At 40.9% G+C, this 21,289-nt stretch overlaps 1 protein-coding gene across 2 annotated transcripts; it reads left to right on the top strand.

The window, feature by feature from the left end:
• Positions 1-285: 285 nt before the first annotated feature.
• Positions 286-19,227, top strand: LOC135255986 (CD209 antigen-like protein C). Of its 2 annotated transcripts, none has more exons than XM_064337848.1 (6): positions 286-554; positions 12,926-13,012; positions 14,632-14,877; positions 15,144-15,298; positions 17,424-17,530; positions 18,169-19,227. In XM_064337848.1, exons 1-6 carry the CDS (start codon positions 479-481, stop codon positions 18,314-18,316), a joined length of 819 nt encoding a protein of 272 aa, XP_064193918.1. In that variant the 5' UTR covers positions 286-478; the 3' UTR covers positions 18,317-19,227. The 2 variants fall into 2 exon arrangements, with proteins under 2 accessions (XP_064193918.1, XP_064193919.1); XM_064337849.1 differs by having other exon boundaries at positions 288-554; positions 15,153-15,298.
• Positions 19,228-21,289: the final 2,062 nt, after the last annotated feature.

Genomic DNA, 21,289 nt, shown 5'->3' with positions numbered 1-21,289 from the left:
GGTCAATTATAAAAGCTACCTTTATTTTCTTTAAATATTATTGAAAGACCTACTCATTTTGCTCAAACAAAACCGATTTTTTTATTTAAAGCATAGTATTGCAATAAGGCAGTCTACAGGGTATCCGAATTTGAAAGCGTGAAATAACTTTGGATTTAAAAATATTTCCGACAGTTCATAGGCTAACCCAATTTCACAATATACCCGGGGTTAGTGCTGACATTAATGACGTACTGAACTGGGGTATTATCAGGTGGGCGGAGATGTCATTGACAAATTGGCAACGCGGGAAGAACCGCAAAAAACTGGACTTTTACCAATCGTGGACAAGCTATACACGCGCTATTGCAATCAGTCTAACGTATCAGCTTCCTTGCTAGAACACAAAAAACCTCCACGACGAAACAGAAGCAGCGAGCGACACGTCCGCGTCTCTAAGCCAAAAGCGCCCCGTGCAAGACTACCCGAGGACAACCTCATGGACTCTACAGCAATCATGGACATGGATCATCGCGGAAGCTGGGGGTCGCGCGAGGGGGACATCGGGATGAAAGGTACAGTTACTCTCTGCCCGAACTCGGCAGCGCGGCTTTCTTATAAACATCGCGCTTTCCATACACTGCCAGCGTACCTACCTGTCTGTCAGTGAAGCCAAAATAGTGCCACGCCGATTATTAATTCTGTTATTAATCAAATAAACAATACACACAGTCCAGACTTGCATGGAAAAGCAGCGAACGATTCCACAACCCTTTAATTTAACTTTTTATTTATCTCTTATTTAACCAGGGAAACTCAATTGAGATTGGCATCTCTTTCTCAAGGGAGAGCTCACACACGTGCTATTATACAATGAAAACAGCACAATGTCAAAGACAAAACACATAAAAAAGGTGCTGAAATTACAGCTCAGTACTGTAGCTAGCTATTTACAATGGGTGAGCAAAATTAAAAGCAGGTAAACTCCACAGTTATATAATATTATGAAATAAAACGTTACATTTTTTAATGGTATATAAATCGGCCAAATTTGCTCTGCAGATCATTCCAGCGATTGGGTGCAAAGTACCTAAAAGCTGCTTTCTCAAGTTCTGTAGCTATTCGGCCGGGGGACGCTGAGGCGCAGTAGCATCTGCATCGGAGCGGATCCCAGTTTAAAAGACAGCTGAAGTAGGCGGGGAGCATCCCTGTGATGGTTTTGTGTTTAAAACGGAGTGTTTCATCCAACCAGAATCCTAGATACTTACAAGATGACACTCGTTCAGTGCATTTACCTCGTGACCTGAAAATGTAGTTTTTGCATGATTAAGGGCCAGGCGTACCTGACTAAGAGCAGCCTGAAAGGCCTGAAAAGCTGGTTGCAGGGGAAGCAGGGCTTGGGTTAGCAAGTGATGGCAAAGAACAGTCTGTGTGTAAATGAACTTTCAAATTAGGAACCGCTCATCTGCGAAACCAATATGATATTATTTATATAAATAATCTAGCCTTTGCCCTAGATAGATGCATAGCACAAATTTATTTCATTTTTATCACATGTATTTTTAAACTCACTGAATTTTTTTTTTTTTTTCCCGTGTTGTCTGTAAGTATTTGTACAATGACACTTTTTTGTAGTTTGGGCTGTGTACTCCAGTGCACTGGATTTGAAAGGTTAAAGCGCAGGCTGTCAGTTTTAATCTCAGGGTACTTACATCCATAATGGGTGACCCATGTAGGGATTACTGTACATCCTTTTTTGTACATGGTCCTTCTAATTTAGGTGACCATAAGTAACTGGACAAATGAACAATATCTTAAAGGAGTACCATGGTGGTTGAACGTGACACTTCCCAGTTGTCTTCAGGCAACAACAAAACAAATGTGCATAATTTTTTAATTCTTCAGTCATTTCAATGCACTTTAAAACGTATTTTTCTAAGCCTAAATTTCCCACGATAAAAATTCACCCGAACCGTCTGGGCGTGGTAATGAGAACTGTCAGTTAGCTATGATTGACAGACCGTGCCCCGTTTCCATAGCTACCCCCATGATACGCGCTCTCTTTGGGAGACTGAATTTTCACAAGCTAGCTAGCTTAGTAGGGCTAGTATATCAAGTATCGGTAGATAGCTAAGGTAAGGACGTTGACTTATATCCAATTATAATTTTTGATATCTAGCTAGCCAAGTTAAGATAAAAGCACAACTATAGCGTCCTCATAAAAGCAAACTAGCAAGCTAACGTTATCGATAACATTGTCTTATGAAAGCAAACCTCCTAGCTAGCTAACGTTAGCTAGCTAGCTAAATTAATATAACCAGAAATAATCTAAAGGCACTCTAATTTAAGTGAACCTAACGTTAGTCAAATATTTGCATTGTCTGAACAGCAGGACGGTGTGTGCTGTCAGATTTCTTTACGGGGCGTGGAAATGGGAGTAGTTACTGTATTAGTGACGTAGCAAAATGACAACTTTCTCAACCGGTTGAAAATAGGACGATGAATTTAAAACGCATATTTCTCCAAAAATACAGAACGGACATATTTAATACTTTGCTCATTGTGTTTCTTCAATGCCTCTTGTGCAAATAGCACATAAAACTGAGAAAGTGTGAAAATCACCATGGTACTCCTTTAAGTCATCATATTTAGTACTTAGTTGCAATTCCTTTCAGTGACTCAGATTCAGTGACTGCCTGAAGTCTGACTCACAGACATCACCAGACACTGGGAATGGTCTGCCAGGCCTGTACTGCAGCCACCTTCACTTTCTGTATGTGTTCTGGGATTTTTGCCTACAGTTTTGTTTTCAGCAAATCTAACACGTGTTCAGTTGGATTGAGGTTGGGCAATTGACTTTGCCAGTCAAGAACATTGAACTGATTTTCCCATAAAAACTCCTAGGTTGTGCAGATTAGATTTTTATGTAAGTTTCTGAATTCATCTTGCTGCTGCCGTCAGCAGTCACATCATCAATGAATATAAGTGAGCCAGTTCCAAGAGCAGCCAAAACAGTGGTTTGCAATTTGAGGTGAACTTTGAGGTTATGCCTCTTTATGGTAGTCTTGGACACATCTATTCCTACATCCTAGAGCGTGTTCTTGATGTGACTGACAATTCAAAATGGGTTTTTCTTCACAATTGACATTATTCTTCAGTCATCAATGTATCAAACAGTTGATTTCCACATACCCAATGTTTTGGTTATATCTCTGATTTATTTTTTCTGATTTTTCAGCCTCATGATGGCTTGCTTTACTGCGAAGTGTCAGTGACAGTAAAGCAGGACATTATGAGGCTGAAAGATAAGAATTAATCAATCAGTCCCTGGTCTTTAACTTTTAAGTTAAACTTGATTGTGAATGTGTGTAATAGACTGGCCCATACCTGCTTTTGAGTCTCTGGTGTGTGGTCAGTAGTCCCTATGAGTGTAATGTGGGGCGACATAGCTCAGGAGGTAAGACCGATTGTCTGGCAGTCGGAGGGTTGCCGGTTCAAACCCTGCCCTGGGCGTGTCGAAGTGTCCTTGAGCAAGACACCTAACCCCTAACTGCTCTGGCGAATGAGAGGCATCAATTGTAAAGCGCTTTGGATAAAAGTGCTATATAAATGCAGTCCATTTACCATTTAATGTAATGTGATGCCTGATATCTGCTTAAGGTGTCGGGAAAGCTATCTGTTATTCACTTTTATTCAATGCTAGTATATTTCATTATAATATTTTCCAAAAGGTTACAATATAGTTGTAAGAAGTAGTTTTTAAGAGAACCAAGCAGTTGTGACAATGCTATGACATTTCCATAGTGGTAGGATAGTAGTGGTTAATTTGGCACAATTAGCTTATACAATCTGCTTTCCATACATACATTGGCTGTTTGCACTCTTTAAGAGGCTTCCTGCTTTCCTCACTCTACTTTCGCACATCACTAGGAAACAGGAACCATGTTCGGGTGGGTTTCCTCTGGGTACTCCGGTTTCCTGCCACACTCAAAGACATGCATGTCAGGTTAGGTACACTCCTGCTGTTGCCCTTGACCAAGGCACTGGCCTCAGAGATGGAGTTGGCCCCCAGGCGCTGTATTGTGGCCGCCCACTGCTCCTAAGTAGCTAGGATGGGCTAAATGTGGAGGACAAATTACCCCACGGGGTCAATTAAAAAATATATCTTATGAAAGGGAAGGGGGAGAGGAGACACAGGATGTCAGCTTTTGTTTTTCACTAATTTGCACATTCTCGTTCCCTCCAGCAGAGTTGCCAAGTTTGATGACATGAGATTTGTTCTGTTTGTGGATGTTGCGGACAAGGGTTGCGACCAAGATTGTTGATGGGGGAGAGGGAGGGATAGGTAGCCCAATGGGTGAATCGGGTGAGTAGGTGGGGTTGAAGATAGAGGAGGAGACTTATTTTATTGTAAACACAGAACCACAGCAAGGCAAAAAAAACCCTGCATAGTATTCTAGTGAGTGGACTGCCCCCACGTTGGTCTGCGGCCTTTTACCATTTTATTACTCTCACCAACTAAAGCAATCACAGCTGTTACCACAGATTTGATCTATTTTATTTATTTATAATAATTTTTAATTGATATTTGGTTTCAGTTGTTTTCATTGTTATTTTGACTTTCCCCTAAAACAAGACTACGGGTGGAGTGCTACCACTCTCCACCCGAGGTGCCTCGCTGACCGGTCTTTCAGAGCCCCACACGAGGCTATGCCTCCACTCACCTCCCATTCAGAATGCAGGTGCTGCCTCAAACTGAGTCAGAGGACCTCCACCTCCCATCCAGAATGCAGGTGCTGCCTCAAACTGAGTCAGAGGACCTCCACCTCCCATCCAGAATGCAGGTGCTGCCTCAAACTGAGTCAGAGGACCTCCACCTCCCATCCAGAATGCAGGTGCTGCCTCAAACTGAGTCAGAGGACCTCCACCTCCCATCCAGAATGCAGGTGCTGCCTTAAACTGAGTCAGAGGACCTCCAAACTGGAAGTTCGGATATCTGTCTTTCGTCAGATAAGCTAAGATGAACGGCTCCTTGATTCCCTGACTGCCCTTGCTCCCGATGCCACTGCTGAGTTGATTATTATAACGCCAGTCCCTGAAGCAGCCGGATCCGTGGTAATCTGGGTGCCAGTCCACAGTCCCGGGCATGTTCCACCCCGTGGTCCGTAGCTCGTGGTGGAACGTGTGGCGGTTGGCATTCCGCTCCTCGGGATATTCAGCTGCTGGACAGATTTCCAGTCTGAATGTTCTTTGATGGCCGAGTGCTCCTTTCCATCTCAAACTAGATTAAGGTTGATCTAGTTTTAAATAGTTTCTATCTGGTTTTGGCAGGTATTATAGACCACCCTCTGTAGCCAAGGTTCTCTTGTTAAGATTGCAGAACTCCTGTCTCCTTATGTTAAAACTGAAGTCATTATTATGGGTGATTTTAATCTAGACTGGCTAACAAACGATTCTGATCATTTTAAGGTAATATTATTTTAACCCAATTTATCACAGAATCAACTGGACATAAAAAGAATATAAAAAATAATAAAAAATATATCAAAATCTACCTTAATAGGCATAATTATATCCAATAAGCCTGATAAAATCATTGCAAATCTAACCAGATCAAACAAAAAAGATCATGACAATCTCCTGATATGTATCCTATGATACTCCTATTGATAGAGTCCCCCAGTATAAATACTAGGGCATCTGGAATGATGATAAATTCACTTTTAAGTTCTGCATAAACATCTGGTAAAAACCTATGGGTGAAGTTGACTTCTTATGCAGGAACAGAGCTTGCTTCCCTGTGTTTACCTGAAAGAAGATAATCAAATCTACTTTTCTTTCTGTCCTTGATTATGGGGATGTAATTTATACACATGCTGCTTTACTACTCTGAGACCCCTACATGCTGTTTATTGTTTTGCACTTAGATTTATTACTGGGGGCGATTATGGTACTCATCACTGTGTCCTGTATAAACAATTTGGGCGGCCCTCTTCTTCTGTAAGAAAACATCACCATTTGTATCTGTTTATTCATAAGGCCCTCCTTCACAAATTACCATTTTACCTCACTTCACTTTTAGTCTCAAAAGACATGCCTTACCAAACCAGTTTTCATGACTGTTTTCAAGTTCCTCAAATTTGTTTGGGTAAAAATGCTCTTACATTTTATGCCCCTCAAACCATCAATGTATTTACATAAGGAACTGAAACTTGACACTGTTTTAACTTGGTCATTTCAAGTCTTTGATCTCAACCTTAGTTGTAATGGACTGTAATTGTTTTTAGAATTTTGGTATTTCTATGTATTTATTATTACTGTTCTTACTGTTATTTTATAATTATTTTGAAATGCATTTATTTTAAATTAATTTTACTTTTTTATTATTGTTTTCAGAGCATTTAGAGTGTTAGTGCCTAACAGTAAGAACAGTGTTAATGTCTAACAGTTAGAGTGTTCATAGTGTTAATGTCTAACAGTGTGAGTGTACACAGTGTTAATGTCTAACAGTGTGAGTGTACAGTGTTAATGTCTAACAGAATGTACATAGTGTTAATGTCTAACACTGTGAGTGTACAGTGTTAATGTCTAACAGAGTGTACATAGTGTTAAGGTCTAACAGTGTGAGTGTACATAGTGTTAAGGTCTAACAGTTAGAGTGTACACAGTGTTAATGTCTAACAGTGTGAGTGTGCACAGTGTTAATGTCTAACAGTATGAGTGTACACAGTGTTAAGGTCTAACAGTTAGAGTGTACACAGTGTTAAGGTCTAACAGTTAGAGTGTACACAGTGTTAATGTCTAACAGTTAGATTGTACTCAGTGTTAATGTCTAACAGTGTGAGTGTACACAGTGTTAAGGTCTAACAGTGTGAGTGTACACAGTGTTAATGTCTAACAGTTAGAGTGTACACAGTGTTAATGTCTAACAGTTAGAGTGTACACAGTGTTAATGTCTAACAGTTAGATTGTACTCAGTGTTAATGTCTAACAGTGTGAGTGTAACAGTGTTAATGTCTAACAGTGTGAGTGTACACAGTGTTAATGTCTAACAGTTAGAGTGTACACAGTGTTAAGGTCTAACAGTTAGAGTGTACACAGTGTTAATGTCTAACAGTTAGATTGTACTCAGTGTTAATGTCTAACAGTGTGAGTGTACACAGTGTTAAGGTTCTAACCGTATGTAGAGTGTACACAGTGTTAATGTCTAACAGGTGATGTACCAGTGTTAATGTCTAACAGTGTGAGTGTACACAGTGTTAATGTCTAACAGTTAGATTGTACTCAGTGTTAATGTCTAACAGTGTGAGTGTAACAGTGTTAATGTCTAACAGTGTGAGTGTACAGTGTTAATGTCTAACAGTTAGATTGTACACAGTGTTAATGTCTAACAGTTAGAGTGTACTCAGTGTTAATGTCTAACAGTTAGAGTGTGCACAGTGTTAATGTCTAACAGTGTGAGTGTACACAGTGTTAATGTCTAACAGTTAGAGTGTACTCGGTGTTAATGTCTAACAGTTAGAGTGTACACAGTGTTAATGTCTAACAGTGTGAGTGTAACAGTGTTAATGTCTAACAGTGTGAGTGTACACAGTGTTAATGTCTAACAGTTAGATTGCACTCAGTGTTAATGTCTAACAGTTAGAGTGTACGCAGTGGTAATGTCTAACAGTTAGAGTGTACACAGTGTTAAGGTCTAACAGTTAGAGTGTACATAGGGTTAATGTCTAACAGTTAGAGTGTACACAGTGTTAAGGTCTAACAGTTAGAGTGTACATAGGGTTAATGTCTAACAGTTAGAGTGTACACAGTGTTAAGGTCTAACAGTTAGAGTGTACATAGGGTTAATGTCTAACAGAGTGTACTCAGTGTTAAGGTCTAACAGAGTGTACACACTGTTGATGTCTAACAGTTAGATTGTACTCAGTGTTAATGTGTAACAGTTAGAGTGTACATAGTGTTAATGTCTAACAGTTTGAGTGTACTCAGTGTTAATGTCTAACAGTGTGAGTGTACACAGTGTTAAGGTCTAACAGTTAGAGTGTACACAGTGTTAATGTCTAACAGTTAGATTGTACTCAGTGTTAATGTCTAACAGTGTGAGTGTACACAGTGTTAATGTCTAACAGTGTGAGTGTAACAGTGTTAATGTCTAACAGTGTGAGTGTACACAGTGTTAATGTCTAACAGTTAGATTGCACTCAGTGTTAATGTCTAACAGTTAGAGTGTACGCAGTGGTAATGTCTAACAGTTAGAGTGTACACAGTGTTAAGGTCTAACAGTTAGAGTGTACATAGGGTTAATGTCTAACAGTTAGAGTGTACACAGTGTTAAGGTCTAACAGTTAGAGTGTACACAGTGTTAAGGTCTAACAGTTAGAGTGTACATAGGGTTAATGTCTAACAGAGTGTACTCAGTGTTAAGGTCTAACAGAGTGTACACACTGTTGATGTCTAACAGTTAGATTGTACTCAGTGTTAATGTGTAACAGTTAGAGTGTACATAGTGTTAATGTCTAACAGTTTGAGTGTACTCAGTGTTAATGTCTAACAGTTAGATTGTACTCAATGTTAAGGTCTAACAGTTAGAGTGTACATAGGGTTAATGTCTAACAGTTAGAGTGTACACAGTGTTAAGGTCTAACAGTTAGAGTGTACATAGTGTTAATGTCTAACAGTTTGAGTGTACACACTGTTAATGTCTAACAGTTAGATTGTACTCAATGTTAATGTCTAACAGTTAGAGTGTAAATTTCTAACAGTGAAAACAGTGATAATGTTTAAAATTATTTTATTATTTATGTTTAAGTTCATTGGTAATCTGTTATTGTGGTATTTCATAGATGTTGAATTGCATTTTATAGTATATTTATTATTTCTGATCAACCTTAAAATTCCTGAATCTAACTTTCATATTAATAATACATTTTGTATTCTGCTCAAAGGAATGGTATACTGTTTTCCCCTCTTTCATATTGTTTTAACTTCCTCTTTGCAACTAGTATTTAGTACTTACCCAGCACTTGTCATGTGATACTGACGCGAAAGCTCTTCATTGAATCAGCTTTCACTTCCCCATGGCATTGCCACCGATATATATTTAACTCATCTGGTGGCATGGAGGGCACACAAACAACCTTCAGCTTGTTCATGGATTATAAATCTGAGTGGAAGTTCCGTCTTGGGGAGGCAGAGCACTACCCATATTGCACAATCTTGACTTAGACTTTATTTTGTTTCCATTTCTTTCTAGCAGATGTCTTTTAGTAGCAGCAAGTGTGTGAATGTTTAGAAGTATGTATATATATATATATATATATTAGTGTGCTAAGTATTATAATTTGTGACTTGGAAAAATTATGATTCCAGAGCAAGTGGCCCATTCTGTTTCTGGGACTCTGCTACGACACAATAAGCCTCCTCTGTTATATCAAAATAAACAGTATATAATCTTTGAGGGCTGAGAATTGCTGGTTCTCCATCCTCCCTTTACCGGGGAGTCAGGTGTGTAGACAGTCTGGCCAATCAGTAGCACTAATTGCTCAGTTAATTAAATGGGAGAAAATAAAACCAGGGCTGTATTTGGATTCAAGGGTCAAATTTGAGTATCCATGACCTCTACACTCCAGCCACAGCTCTCAATTCAGCATCCTCTCATCAGCAGGTTGGGTTAGGGTTAGGGTTAGGATTACCCCTCTCACCAGCGAGTTGGGTTAGGGTTAGGGTTAACCCTCTCACCAGCAGCTTGGGCTAGGGTTAGGGTTAACCCTCTCACCAGCAGGTTGGGTTAGGGTTACCCCTCTCACCAGCAGGTTGGGTTAGGATTAACCCTCTCACCAGCAGGTTGGGTTAGGGTTACCCCTCTCACCAGCAGGTTGGGTTAGGGTTAACCCTCTCACCAGCAGGTTGGGTTAGGGTTACCCCTCTCACCAGCAGGTTGGGTTAGGGTTAACCCTCTCACCAGCAGGTTGGGTTAGGGTTAACCCTCTCACCAGCAGGTTGGGTTAGGGTTAACCCTCTCACCAGCAGGTTGGGTTAGGGTTAACCCTCTCACCAGCAGGTTGGGTTAGGGTTAACCCTCTCACCAGCAGGTTGGGTTAGGGTTAACCCTCTCACCAGCAGGTTGGGTTAGGGTTAACCCTCTCACCAGCAGGTTGTCCCATCTCTTCCGGCTCCCATGAGCCTCTGCTTATGGCCCGGCTCTTCTCTGACCTCATCCCCCGATGGTAGAGAAACTTTCCCCAGTCTGTCAGGAAGGCAGATTCACTGGCTGTCGTCCATAAACCTCTCAAAATTCGCTTTTTCAGACCACGCCTCAGTTAATGTTTCCCTGAAACCTTTTTTCTCTCCCATTATCTCCCAGGTCTACAGGATTTGCTTTGCAGCTTTGCTTGTCTTTTAGCTCTTGTGGTGTTTGCCCATTATGTTAAATGCACCTTTTCTAAATTGCTTTGGCTGAAAGCATCTGCCAAATGGCTAAATTGTAAATATAAGTTCTTCACACCAAAATGAAATGCAATTGTTTTCTTGTTTGGAATTTGGGAAAAGTGCACCCATTTATCCTGAGGCTAAGTGAACAATTTAAATTCAAGAGAACAGTGTTAGCCCAGGGTGTGTAATGGCAATGGAGAGCTGTTCGCACAGGGTGTGTAATGGCAGTGGAGAGCTGTTAACACAGGGTGTGTAATGGCAGTGGAGAGCTGTTGGCACAGGGTGTGTAATGGCAGTGGAGAGCTGTTATCACAGGGTGTGTAATGGCAGTGGAGAGCTGTTAGCACAGGGTGTGTAATGGAAATGGTGAGCTGTTAGCACAGGGTGTGTAATGGCAGTGGAGAGCTGTTAGCCCAAGGTGTGTAATGGCAGTGGAGAGCTGTTAGCACAGGGTGTGTAATGGCAGTGGAGAGCTGTTAGCACAGGGTGTGTAATGGCAGTGGAGAGCTGTTATCACAGGGTGTGTAATGGCAGTGGAGAGCTGTTAGCCCAGGGTGTGTAATGGCGGTGGAGAGCAGTTGGCACAGGGTGTGTAATGGCAGTGGAGAGCTGTTAGCCCAGGGTGTGTAATGGCGGTGGAGAGCAGTTGGCACAGGGTGTGTAATGGCAGTGGAGAGCTGAGTGACTTTGGATTCACGAGAGAAAGAAAAAGTGTAGAGAAATTAGGTTTCATGAATGCAGGCAAATGCCTTTCTCCATCTCCGTATTCAGATGAATATCTGTAGAACTCTAACATCTCTTTTACTTCATGAAAATGTGTTGCACAACCTGTACGTTTTGGGATGACATTTACTGTCATACTGGCATGTTATATCCTTATAGTTATGCAGGTGGCCAGAAGGGAACATCGACAGACAGTGGACAACATATCAGATAGTCAAACATTACCGTGCGGGTCTGTGAACAAAATAATGAATTTCTTCATCAAATTAGAATAATACCTGACACACACATGGTGTTGTGTTCATGTACCACTTATATCTAATTGGTGTGTGCTGTGGATGGGACACCACAGTAACAGGTAATCTAAATGATATTTCAGTTCGTGTTCAGTTAATTTCGGTTCCTGTGTGCCCTGGGGCCCACCTGAGAGGGTTTGGAAGTGTCCTGATGACAAAGCAGTAAAGTCCAGCAGATTCACGCTCAAAGAGGAGCCAAACTCTGACAGGCAAATAAAGGAAAACCATGATCAGCATTTTTACTTCCCCTTCTAGACATAATTTCATTTCCCGATAACCCCCAGGCTGTGATATCTTCTTGTTTTTGTTCATCAGGGCTGGAATGTGCAGATACACTGCATAAATGACAACTCAACATGCACAAATAAACTTGGCCTTTGGAACCTTTTAGGAAAAATGTTTAGAGGAAGTTAGATGTCATTGACTCCGATGTTCTGCTTGTAAACTCAGCGAAATGCCAGTGAATCAAATTCCCTGGTGAACATGGCAGCAGATGTAGCTTTATTCCATGTGGTTGTGACTGTATCTAACATTAGTATTAATCGTCCATATGGTTATGACTGTATCAAATGTTCATATTAATACTCCCATTGATTATGAGAAAAAGACAGCTTACTTAAAAAAACAAATCTACTCTATTTACACACATACTAATATTAATCTGCTGAATTATTGATATCAGAATGGTGCCAAGTTATTACAAACATAGACCCATCCCTGCTGAAAATTCTAGCTAAGACCAGCTGGGTTTCTAAACTGGTCTGTGGCTGGTTAAAACCAAAGCTAGTTAAAGCTGGTTAATCTGGTAGAGTAAGCTGGTGGCCAAACTGGTGGACTCTCTGACTATTGGCTGATCAGCTGGTGAACTATTTGGTTGACCAGCTAAAACCAGGTAGAAGTATTTCAAACACACAACTTAAGCTGGTTTAGGCTGGGATTTTCAGCAGGGACAAGTATCTCAGAAAGTTTTGGAAAATCATTCTAGGGAAATGCAATACCATGTTTCATACAGGTCCATATAACGTGGCTCACACGTCTGTAGGAAATGGCTTGGGCCCCAGGATTAACACCCCTACTCTTTAGTGCCATGCGATTTTTACTGACCGCAGTGAGTCAGGAGTCTTAGGACCTTCGTTTGTCTCATCTGATGGACAGCACCTACAGCACAGTGTAGGACAGTTCACAGAAGTCTGCCTCTTATCAGACCCTCAAAAAGCAGACTGTTTGCTGTGTGATAAAGAGACAGTGCTCAGTAGCAAAAAATCCGACTGGATCAGCATTATATAAACCTTTCTCCATAATACAATGTAATCATGTTTTGTATTGTTGGAAAGCCACACTGGCTTGGGGAACAAGTTGGTGTCTTTGCTGGTGGGGTGCTGACTAGTTGAAGTTGAAAACTTGATACATATGGGTCAGTGCCCTACCAGATATTAATGTTAAACTTGTTTGATATGCTTACAGGGGTAGTAAGATCTGTGTATCTGAATTTGCAGGAACAAGATTCTACAGACTGATTGCAGTGTCTCTGGGGCTGCTGTGTGTTGTACTACTGATTGCTATTATACCTCTCTGTATCCATTGTGAGTATCTGTGCAACTGAGCAATATTAAAGCTCTCTATCCACGGTATCTGCACTACTGACCAGTTTCACAGCTTTCTGTATCCACTGTGAGTATCTGCACTACTGACCAATTTCACAGCTCTCTGTATCCACTGTGGGTATATGCACTACTGACCAATTTCACAGCTTTCTGTATCCACTGTGAGTATCTGCACTACTGACCAATTTCACAGCTCTCTGTATCCACTGTGGGTATATGCACTACTGACCAATTTCACAGCTTTCTGTATCCACTGTGAGTATCTGCACTACTGACCAATTTCACAGCTCTCTGTATCCACTGTGAGTATCTGCACTACTGACCAATTTTACAGCTCTCTGCATCCACTGTGAGTATCTGCACTACTGACCAATTTCACAGCTCTCTGTATCCACTGTGGGTATATGCACTACTGACCAATTTCACAGCTTTCTGTATCCACTGTGAGTATCTGCACTACTGACCAATTTCACAGCTCTCTGTATCCACTGTGAGTATCTGCACTAATGACCAATTTCACAGTATCTGCACTACTGACCAATTTTACAGCTCTCTGTATCCACTGTGAGTATCTGCACTAATGACCAATATCACAGCTCTCTGTATCCATTGTGAGTATCTACGCAACTGACCAATTTCACAGCTCTCTGTATCCACTGTGAGTATCTGCACTAATGACCAATATCACAGCTCTCTGTATCCACTGTGAGTATCTGCACTAATGACCAATATCACAGCTCTCTGTATCCACTGTGAGTATCTATGCAACTGACCAATATCACAGCTCTCTGTATTCACTGTGAGTATCTGCACTACTGACCAATTTCACAGCTCTCTGTATGTGCTGTGAGTATCTGCACTACTGACCAATATCACAGCTCTCTGTATCCTCTGCGTTTGCACTACTGACAAACATCACAGCTCTCTGTATCCTCTGCGTTTGCACTACTGACCAATATCACAGCTCTCTGTATCCTCTGTGTTTGCACTACTGACCAATATCACAGCTCTCTGTATCCTCTGCGTTTGCACTACTGACCAATATCACAGCTCTCTGTATCCTCTGTGAGTGTCTGCACTACTGACCAATATCACAGCTCTCTGTATCCTCTGTGAGTATCTGCACTACTGACCAATATCAGAGCTCTCTGTATGTGCTGTGAGTATCTGCACTACTGACCAATATCACAGCTCTCTGTATCCTCTGCATTTGCACTACTGACCAATATCACAGCTCTTTGTATCCTCTGCATTTGCACTACTGACCAATATCGCAGCTCTCTGTATCCACTGTGAGTATCTGCACTACTGACCAATATCAGAGCTCTCTGTATGTGCTGTGAGTATCTGCACTACTGACCAATATCACAGCTCTCTGTATCCTCTGTGTTTGTACTACTGACCAATATCACAGCTCTCTGTATCCACTGTGAGTATCTGCACTACTGACCTATATCGCAGCCCTCTGTATGTGCTGTGAGTGCAGCAGATGGTGGTTGTTGGGGGGCTCCAGTTTCCAGGTCAGTCAATGGCTCATGGCATCGATGTGTGTGATTTTGTTCACTCAAAGTTTACTTTGATTTTTCTTTCCTCTGCAGATAATAAAGATGTTAATAATACCAGGGAGACTCTGATGGTCCTGAAAACAGAGAGAGACCAACTACAGACCAATTACAGCACTGTTATAGCAGAGAGAGACCAACTACAGACCAATTACAGCACTGTTATAGCAGAGAGAGACCAACTACAGACCAATTACAGCACTGTTATAGCAGAGAGAGACCAGCTACAGACCAATTACAGCACTGTTATAGCAGAGAAAGACCAGCTGCAGAAGAGGCTGGGTGAATAACGTTATTACAAATATATGAATATGAATATGAACTATGAATACACCTGCTTCATATGAAAGATATTAAAAGTGTGTGTGTGTGTCTGTGTGAGTGTGTGTGTTTTCTGTGTGTGTATGTGTGTTTGTATGTATGCATGTGTCCGCACGTGTGTGTTTGTATGTGTGTGTATATTTTATTTGTATGTCTATGCATGTGTGTTTGTGTGCAAGTGTGTGTGTGTAAGTGTAAAGAGGTGACTCTTGTTTGATGTGTTTTAGCCATTTTAGAGCCTCCCTGCCCTGAGGACTGGATAGAGTTCAACTCCAGTTTGTACTTCCTATCCACTGAACAACAGAAGACCTGGAGACATAGCCGAAGTGACTGCATAGAAAGAGGAGCTGACCTGGTTATCATTAACAGCAGAAAGGAACAGGTGAGAGAGAGAGAGGTGGTCTTACTATCGTCTGGACTGACTGAACCCTCCCATCTCTGGGTGATGCTAGAGCCCCTCTTACATCACCCTGCAGTGCTGTGGCCAGCCTACCTTTTTCTGAAAATTCCTGGAAATTCAGTAATGGTTGTGATGAAGAACAATTCTGCAGCACTGGAGGTTCTGTACTGTAATACATTCCTGGAAACTCCTGTTTCCAACCAGAACTCTTTTCTGAGTGAATGAAAGGTGGAGCAGGGGAGAGGACATGGCTATTAACTGGTGGACCTCCGTTTTAGCCAAGTTGAGCTTTAGGCAATGGTTTGCCATCCAGCCAGAGATAGTCTTGTAGGAAAACTGTGAATTTGAGATGGAAGATGATAACAGTAGGGCTGCACCCTAATAGTCGACCAAACCATTAGTCGATGAGAAGAGTCTTAGTCAACCAAGTTTTCAATGGTCGGTTAGTCGCAGGAAAAAAAAAAAAAACCCTCAAACTCCATTCGGGAGTGTGAGATCATTTTGAGCGTGTAAAGGACAACCCTAAGAAGGTGACATGCAAACTCTGCATGCAAAGATGTGTTTGCAATGTAGGTGTTTTTTACTCTACGTCTGATAGTTTTAGTTCGGTCCCTGGAGTCCGGTTTGCTGGCAGACGTCCCCTCATGCATGTACAAAGCATGCGTGCGCTTAACGTGGTAGTAGAACGAATTGAAAATGCTGTAATCTTCTGCACGGCCGCCTATTCCACAAATAACACGGAAGTTAGGGCTACGACCATATAGCTACTCTATTTATCTGACTCGATAGCCATTTCAAAGTCAGGGCCATAAACATGGAACGAATCATACACCGCCAACTCATTGCTACCGTTAAATGTGTTAATGTTACATTACATGTTTGCATTCTGACCTCAGAAAAAACAGAGTTTTCATTCCATGTTGACGCTACTTCTCCGTAGGCCTGTTTATTTCTGCACTAATATTTCTCTTTTAAGTGTGTCAGTTTGCTCTATATTTATTTACATTTTAAAAAGAAACAAAAATATTTTTTCAATTTAGTTTTTTAAAAAAAGACTGTTTTTTTATTTATCATTTGTTTTATAAGTTATTGTGTTGGTGTTACAAGTTCATAAGTTGTGTGAAATTATACTGTGTTGAAATGAAATAAATTAACAAAATGTTCAGTCTCCTTGCTGGTTGTCCTGCACGTTCAGAATCATTACTGCTTGTGCCATTAGCATTGTCGAAAACAGGCGGCTCACTTCATGCGTGCACTTGTAAAATTTATATTTTAAAGGCTCATTATTACGGTTTTGTATTTCTCTGTAATGTAGCACAGTGTTAACTATGTTACTTATAACATTCTTTCTGAGCCCTGGAACTCAAACCATTTTCTGATGCCCCAAAAAAATAAATTTCAATAATTAAATGAATATCATAAACGTGTGACAATTAGTCGACTAATGGCTTGAACTAATGACTACTAGTCGACTAGGAAAATCTTTGGTCGGGGCAGCCCTAGATAACAGAACTATGAGACTTGGTATAGAGGCAAAAGAAGAGAGGACCAATGACTGAGCCATGGGGGACACTGGTAGAGGTCTCAAAACTGCACCCCCACGCCACCTCAAAGGAGAAACTTGAATTATGGAGCAATCTGGCTGAAACTAGCTGTACTGCTGATTCCCAGTGTAATCAGGGAATACATTAAGAGGGAGTTGTCAACTATGTATAAGGCCACTGAGTGGTTGAGGAGGACTAGAGTGGAAGAGAAAGAAGCTACCTTCACAGAGAGTTCCTTTGCAGGGTGCAGGTCTTTACTCCTTCAAGAAGGGTTTTTTTCTGTTGAGTTGCCAGCATTGATGCCAGATTATTGAGGGTCTATGAGGTAATTTTTAAAGAGAAAGTGAGACACTGGGCAGAAAACAGCACACCCAAGAGAGAAAGGGACAAGACTAGTTCTGGATGACTGAGGAGAAAAGAGTGGGTTTCCAACAATTTTGTACATCTGGATAAGAGTGTTTACTACATTAATTCATGTGAGTGTAGAGTACAAATGCTGCAAAAAAACTTTTAAAAAAAAGAGCATTTAAAAAGCTTAACACAATTAATCTCAATTTATTTAGGAATTTTTGAATGGATTAATGAAGACAAAACATTTCTGGATCGGCCTGAGCGACACAGACGAAGAAAACACTTGGAAGTGGGTAGACGGCACAGTACTGACCTCAGGGTAAGAGCAGATTCAGCACGGTTACAGTACTGACCTCAGGCCCAGGGTAAGAGCAGAATGAGCACTGTTACAGTACTGACCTCAGGGTAAGAGCAGAATCAGCACTGTTACAGTACTGACCTCAGGGTAAGAGCAGAGTCAGCACAGTTACAGTACTGACCTCAGGGTAAGAGCAGATTCAACACTGTTACAGTACTGACCTCAGGGTAAGAGCAGATTCAACACTGTTACAGTACTGACCTCAGGGTAAGAGCAGAGTCAGCACAGTTACAGTACTGACCTCAGGGTAAGAGCAGAGTCAGCACGGTTACAGTACTGACATCAGGGTAAGAGCAGAGTCAGCACAGTTACAGTACTGACCTCAGGGTAAGAGCAGATTCAACACTGTTACAGTACTGACCTCAGGGTAAGAGCAGATTCAACACTGTTACAAGCAGATTCTCTTTCTGAACAGTACTGTCAGAACTGGGCCCTGGCAGGAATGTGTTGTTCAGTCATGTTGACTAAGGGCCCATTGGCTCCAAGGGTACCTAGTTTTCTGGTCTTATGACCCTGTAAAGTGGACACAGAGACTCGGTGTGTTCGCTTTCTGTCTTCTGGGTAAAAATCCCCAGCTGGTCTGTCTTCCTTGTTTTAAGGTTCTGGAAGACAGGGGAGCCTAATGACGCTGATGATATGGAAGACTGTGCTACAAGTGAACCTGAATCTAATCCAATCAGCAACTGGAATGACATGCCTTGCTCCAGGGATAGGAACTGGGTTTGTGAAAGATCAGTGTGTCATTAACATCTCTCTCTCTCTCTGTCTCTCTCTCTCGCTCTCTCTCTCTCTCTCTCTCACACACACACACCACTCACACATGCAAATTTAATAATCTCTGGGGAAATAATTATGCTACATGGCCAAAAGTGTGTTGACACCTGACACCCAACATCTCATCCAAAATTATGGGCATTAATATGGATGGAGTTGGTCCACCCTTTGCAGCTGTAACAGCCTCCACTCCTCTGGGAAGGATTTAGACTCGATGTCAGAGCATTGCTGCAGGGGTTTGCTTCCATTCAGCCAGAGGAACATTAGTGACGTTGGGCTCTGATTGGACGATTAGGCCTGGCTCGCAATTGGCTTTCCAACTGATATCAAAGGTGTTGGGGACCAAGGGCTGTCCAGATACTTTTGGTCATATAGTGTATTTAGATGTTTTACAAAGGAAAACATTTAAGGAAACACAGGAGACTTGTGATAAGACCCCTGTTCCAAGATATGCATTTCGTCCTGTTTATAATTCTACTGCAATTATTGTAATAATCATTTGTCCCTTTTACATATACATATTTACCTTTTAATGTTGTTATCTCATCTTTACTTATAGTCTCTTGTGTTCTTGCCTTAATTTTATTATTGATCATTCAGCAGCATAAAATCATGTGTTCAATTGGCATTTAATCTGTACTGAATTATACTGTTTTTATTGATATAATTGTTTTGTAATCTTGTGTCTGGTTAAATTGATGTGTTTTAGTAGAAAAGTAGCAAAAATTAATTTTGGTTGTAGATATTTATGCAAGAAATGTGAATGTGTACTAATCATAATGGATGTACTGCCATCTAATGGTAATGTAGTGAATTTCAATGTTTTATTTCAAGAAGGGATGGGTTGTAACATAATGCTTAATGAAGGATCTTCTTTCCTAAAACCCTCAAGCCTAAATTCTGTAAACATAAGGATTACAACCTTAAGAAGAACACATAAAACCAAAAAACTGCATAATAATCAGAACTTGTTTGAAAGGTGGGAGTGTTAGGGTGTGGGGATGGGCGACAAACCAAGATACTGAAGAGGTGCATCCGAAGAGATGAAGATCTTAAATCGAAATCTGAGTGTAGACGATGGTTCTGCTACCCTGATTTCCATGGGAAAGTCATTCTATTGTTTGGGGACCAGTGCAAACAGGCCTTGAGACTGGGAGAAAGGACCACGTGGGGGGTGGGGGGTGGCAGCTGGGGAGGTGGGGGTAGAGGCTGGGGGTAGAGGTGTGATGGAGCAGCAGCATTGGCCACCAGGAATCAAACCCATAACTACCTTGGTACAAACTAAACTAACTGATCCCAGTACCAATGTCTAGCACTCTGAACATTGTGGACACTTGTCAAAGTATTAGAGGTTAACTCTAAAGTTAAAGTTATAAAATTAAAGCATAACATCACAACTCCCCTGGAATGAGTAGTGATCCTCCACAGCATATGTGGGCAGTTCTGCAGAGTCAATAATCCAACAGTGTTTTTCAGCTTCCCAGCCTCTTTCAATTAAATAACTACGGGAAATTCAGCTGACACCATCATATGCAGGATTGGGCCTGTATAGATCACCAAGCAACAACTGGACCTGAATTAAATTAGTTTATTAATTTAGTGTTTAGTTTTCATAGTTGGCATATTGCTCATTTCAATAATTGGCTGTTCAGCTGCTTCATTAGAATACTTAGTTACAATTAAATCAACATGTAAGCATAATTAGTATTCATCCAGTTTAGTAAGTAATGTTTCTGCCAGTTATTTACCCCAATGACATTTTCAGATTACACATTAGAATACTTGGCATTATGGAAAAGCTAGCACAGTATGACATGCCGACTTTCAATTCCATTAAATCCCTGCTGTTCCAGAGGCTACCACTAATGTGTTCAACAACCTAATGAGGAGCCTGTTGATTTTACCTGTCTCTCATTTGATCAAAAAAGTTACCTCTTTGCTATGTGATTGTTTGCAGTATAGCACAATAAGTACAATTTAGCACAATATCAGTATGGGAATTTTATTCTTTGTGGCAAGCTGTTTCCAGGATAATATGGCTTAAGAGGGTAAAAATCCTTTGAAACATGAAAAGCACCTAATTCAGAAAAACATGGCAGTTTGTTAAAATTATGTGATTGTGATTTTGGTTGGGACAAAAACAAGCACACACGGGGGGCCCCGGGGTACGTTTGGGAACACTGGTCTACTTCAACCAGTAAATACAATATTTACATGTACAGATCAACACACTGTTTCAGCCAATATTATATGTTCAAAAAACTTGAATTATTTCTCCTCTCATTTGCTTCTATTCATTATTCTATTGGCAAATAATGAAAAGATGTATTTATTCTGTTGATTATATAGATGTACGCATCTCCCGAGTTATGCAAAAAGCTTCTGTTGGCAAAAAAACGTGGCAATTCAGAAGGTGACCACTGAACAGATATGAGGCTGAATAACAGGTAAATAACACACTGGCTCAAAAAATGATAATATTCATGAAGACAATATACAGAATGACCTCGCATATCTGAACAGATGCTGGTGCTGTAGATTCAAATATGGAAAAATTTTCAAAAATTAACTAACAATCACTATTGCTTTGCAGAGATTTGAAGTGATAAAATTAGGAACCTAAATATTTGCTTTATGGGTCACCACTTGATTGACCACCATTTTGAATGTCATTTGTTCTTCATTTTATTTTTTGTTTTTGCTTAAATCCTTGGCTGATTTTTATGAAACCTGCCATATTGGTAGAGGGTGTCTTTCAAAGACCCTATGCCACATCTGGTGCCACTTAGCCAAAGACCCTATACCACATCTGGTGCCACTTAGCCAAAGACCCTATACCACATCTGGTGCCACTTAGCCAAAGATCCTATACCACATCTGGTGCCACTTAGCCAAAGACCCCATACCACATCTGGTACCACTTAGCCAAAGATCCTGTGCCACTTA

The sequence above is a fragment of the Anguilla rostrata genome, chromosome 5 (assembly GCF_018555375.3).
Source record: "Anguilla rostrata isolate EN2019 chromosome 5, ASM1855537v3, whole genome shotgun sequence".
In the NCBI taxonomy this organism is placed as follows: domain Eukaryota; kingdom Metazoa; phylum Chordata; class Actinopteri; order Anguilliformes; family Anguillidae; genus Anguilla; species Anguilla rostrata.
This window is presented reverse-complemented; position numbering and strand designations above follow the sequence as displayed.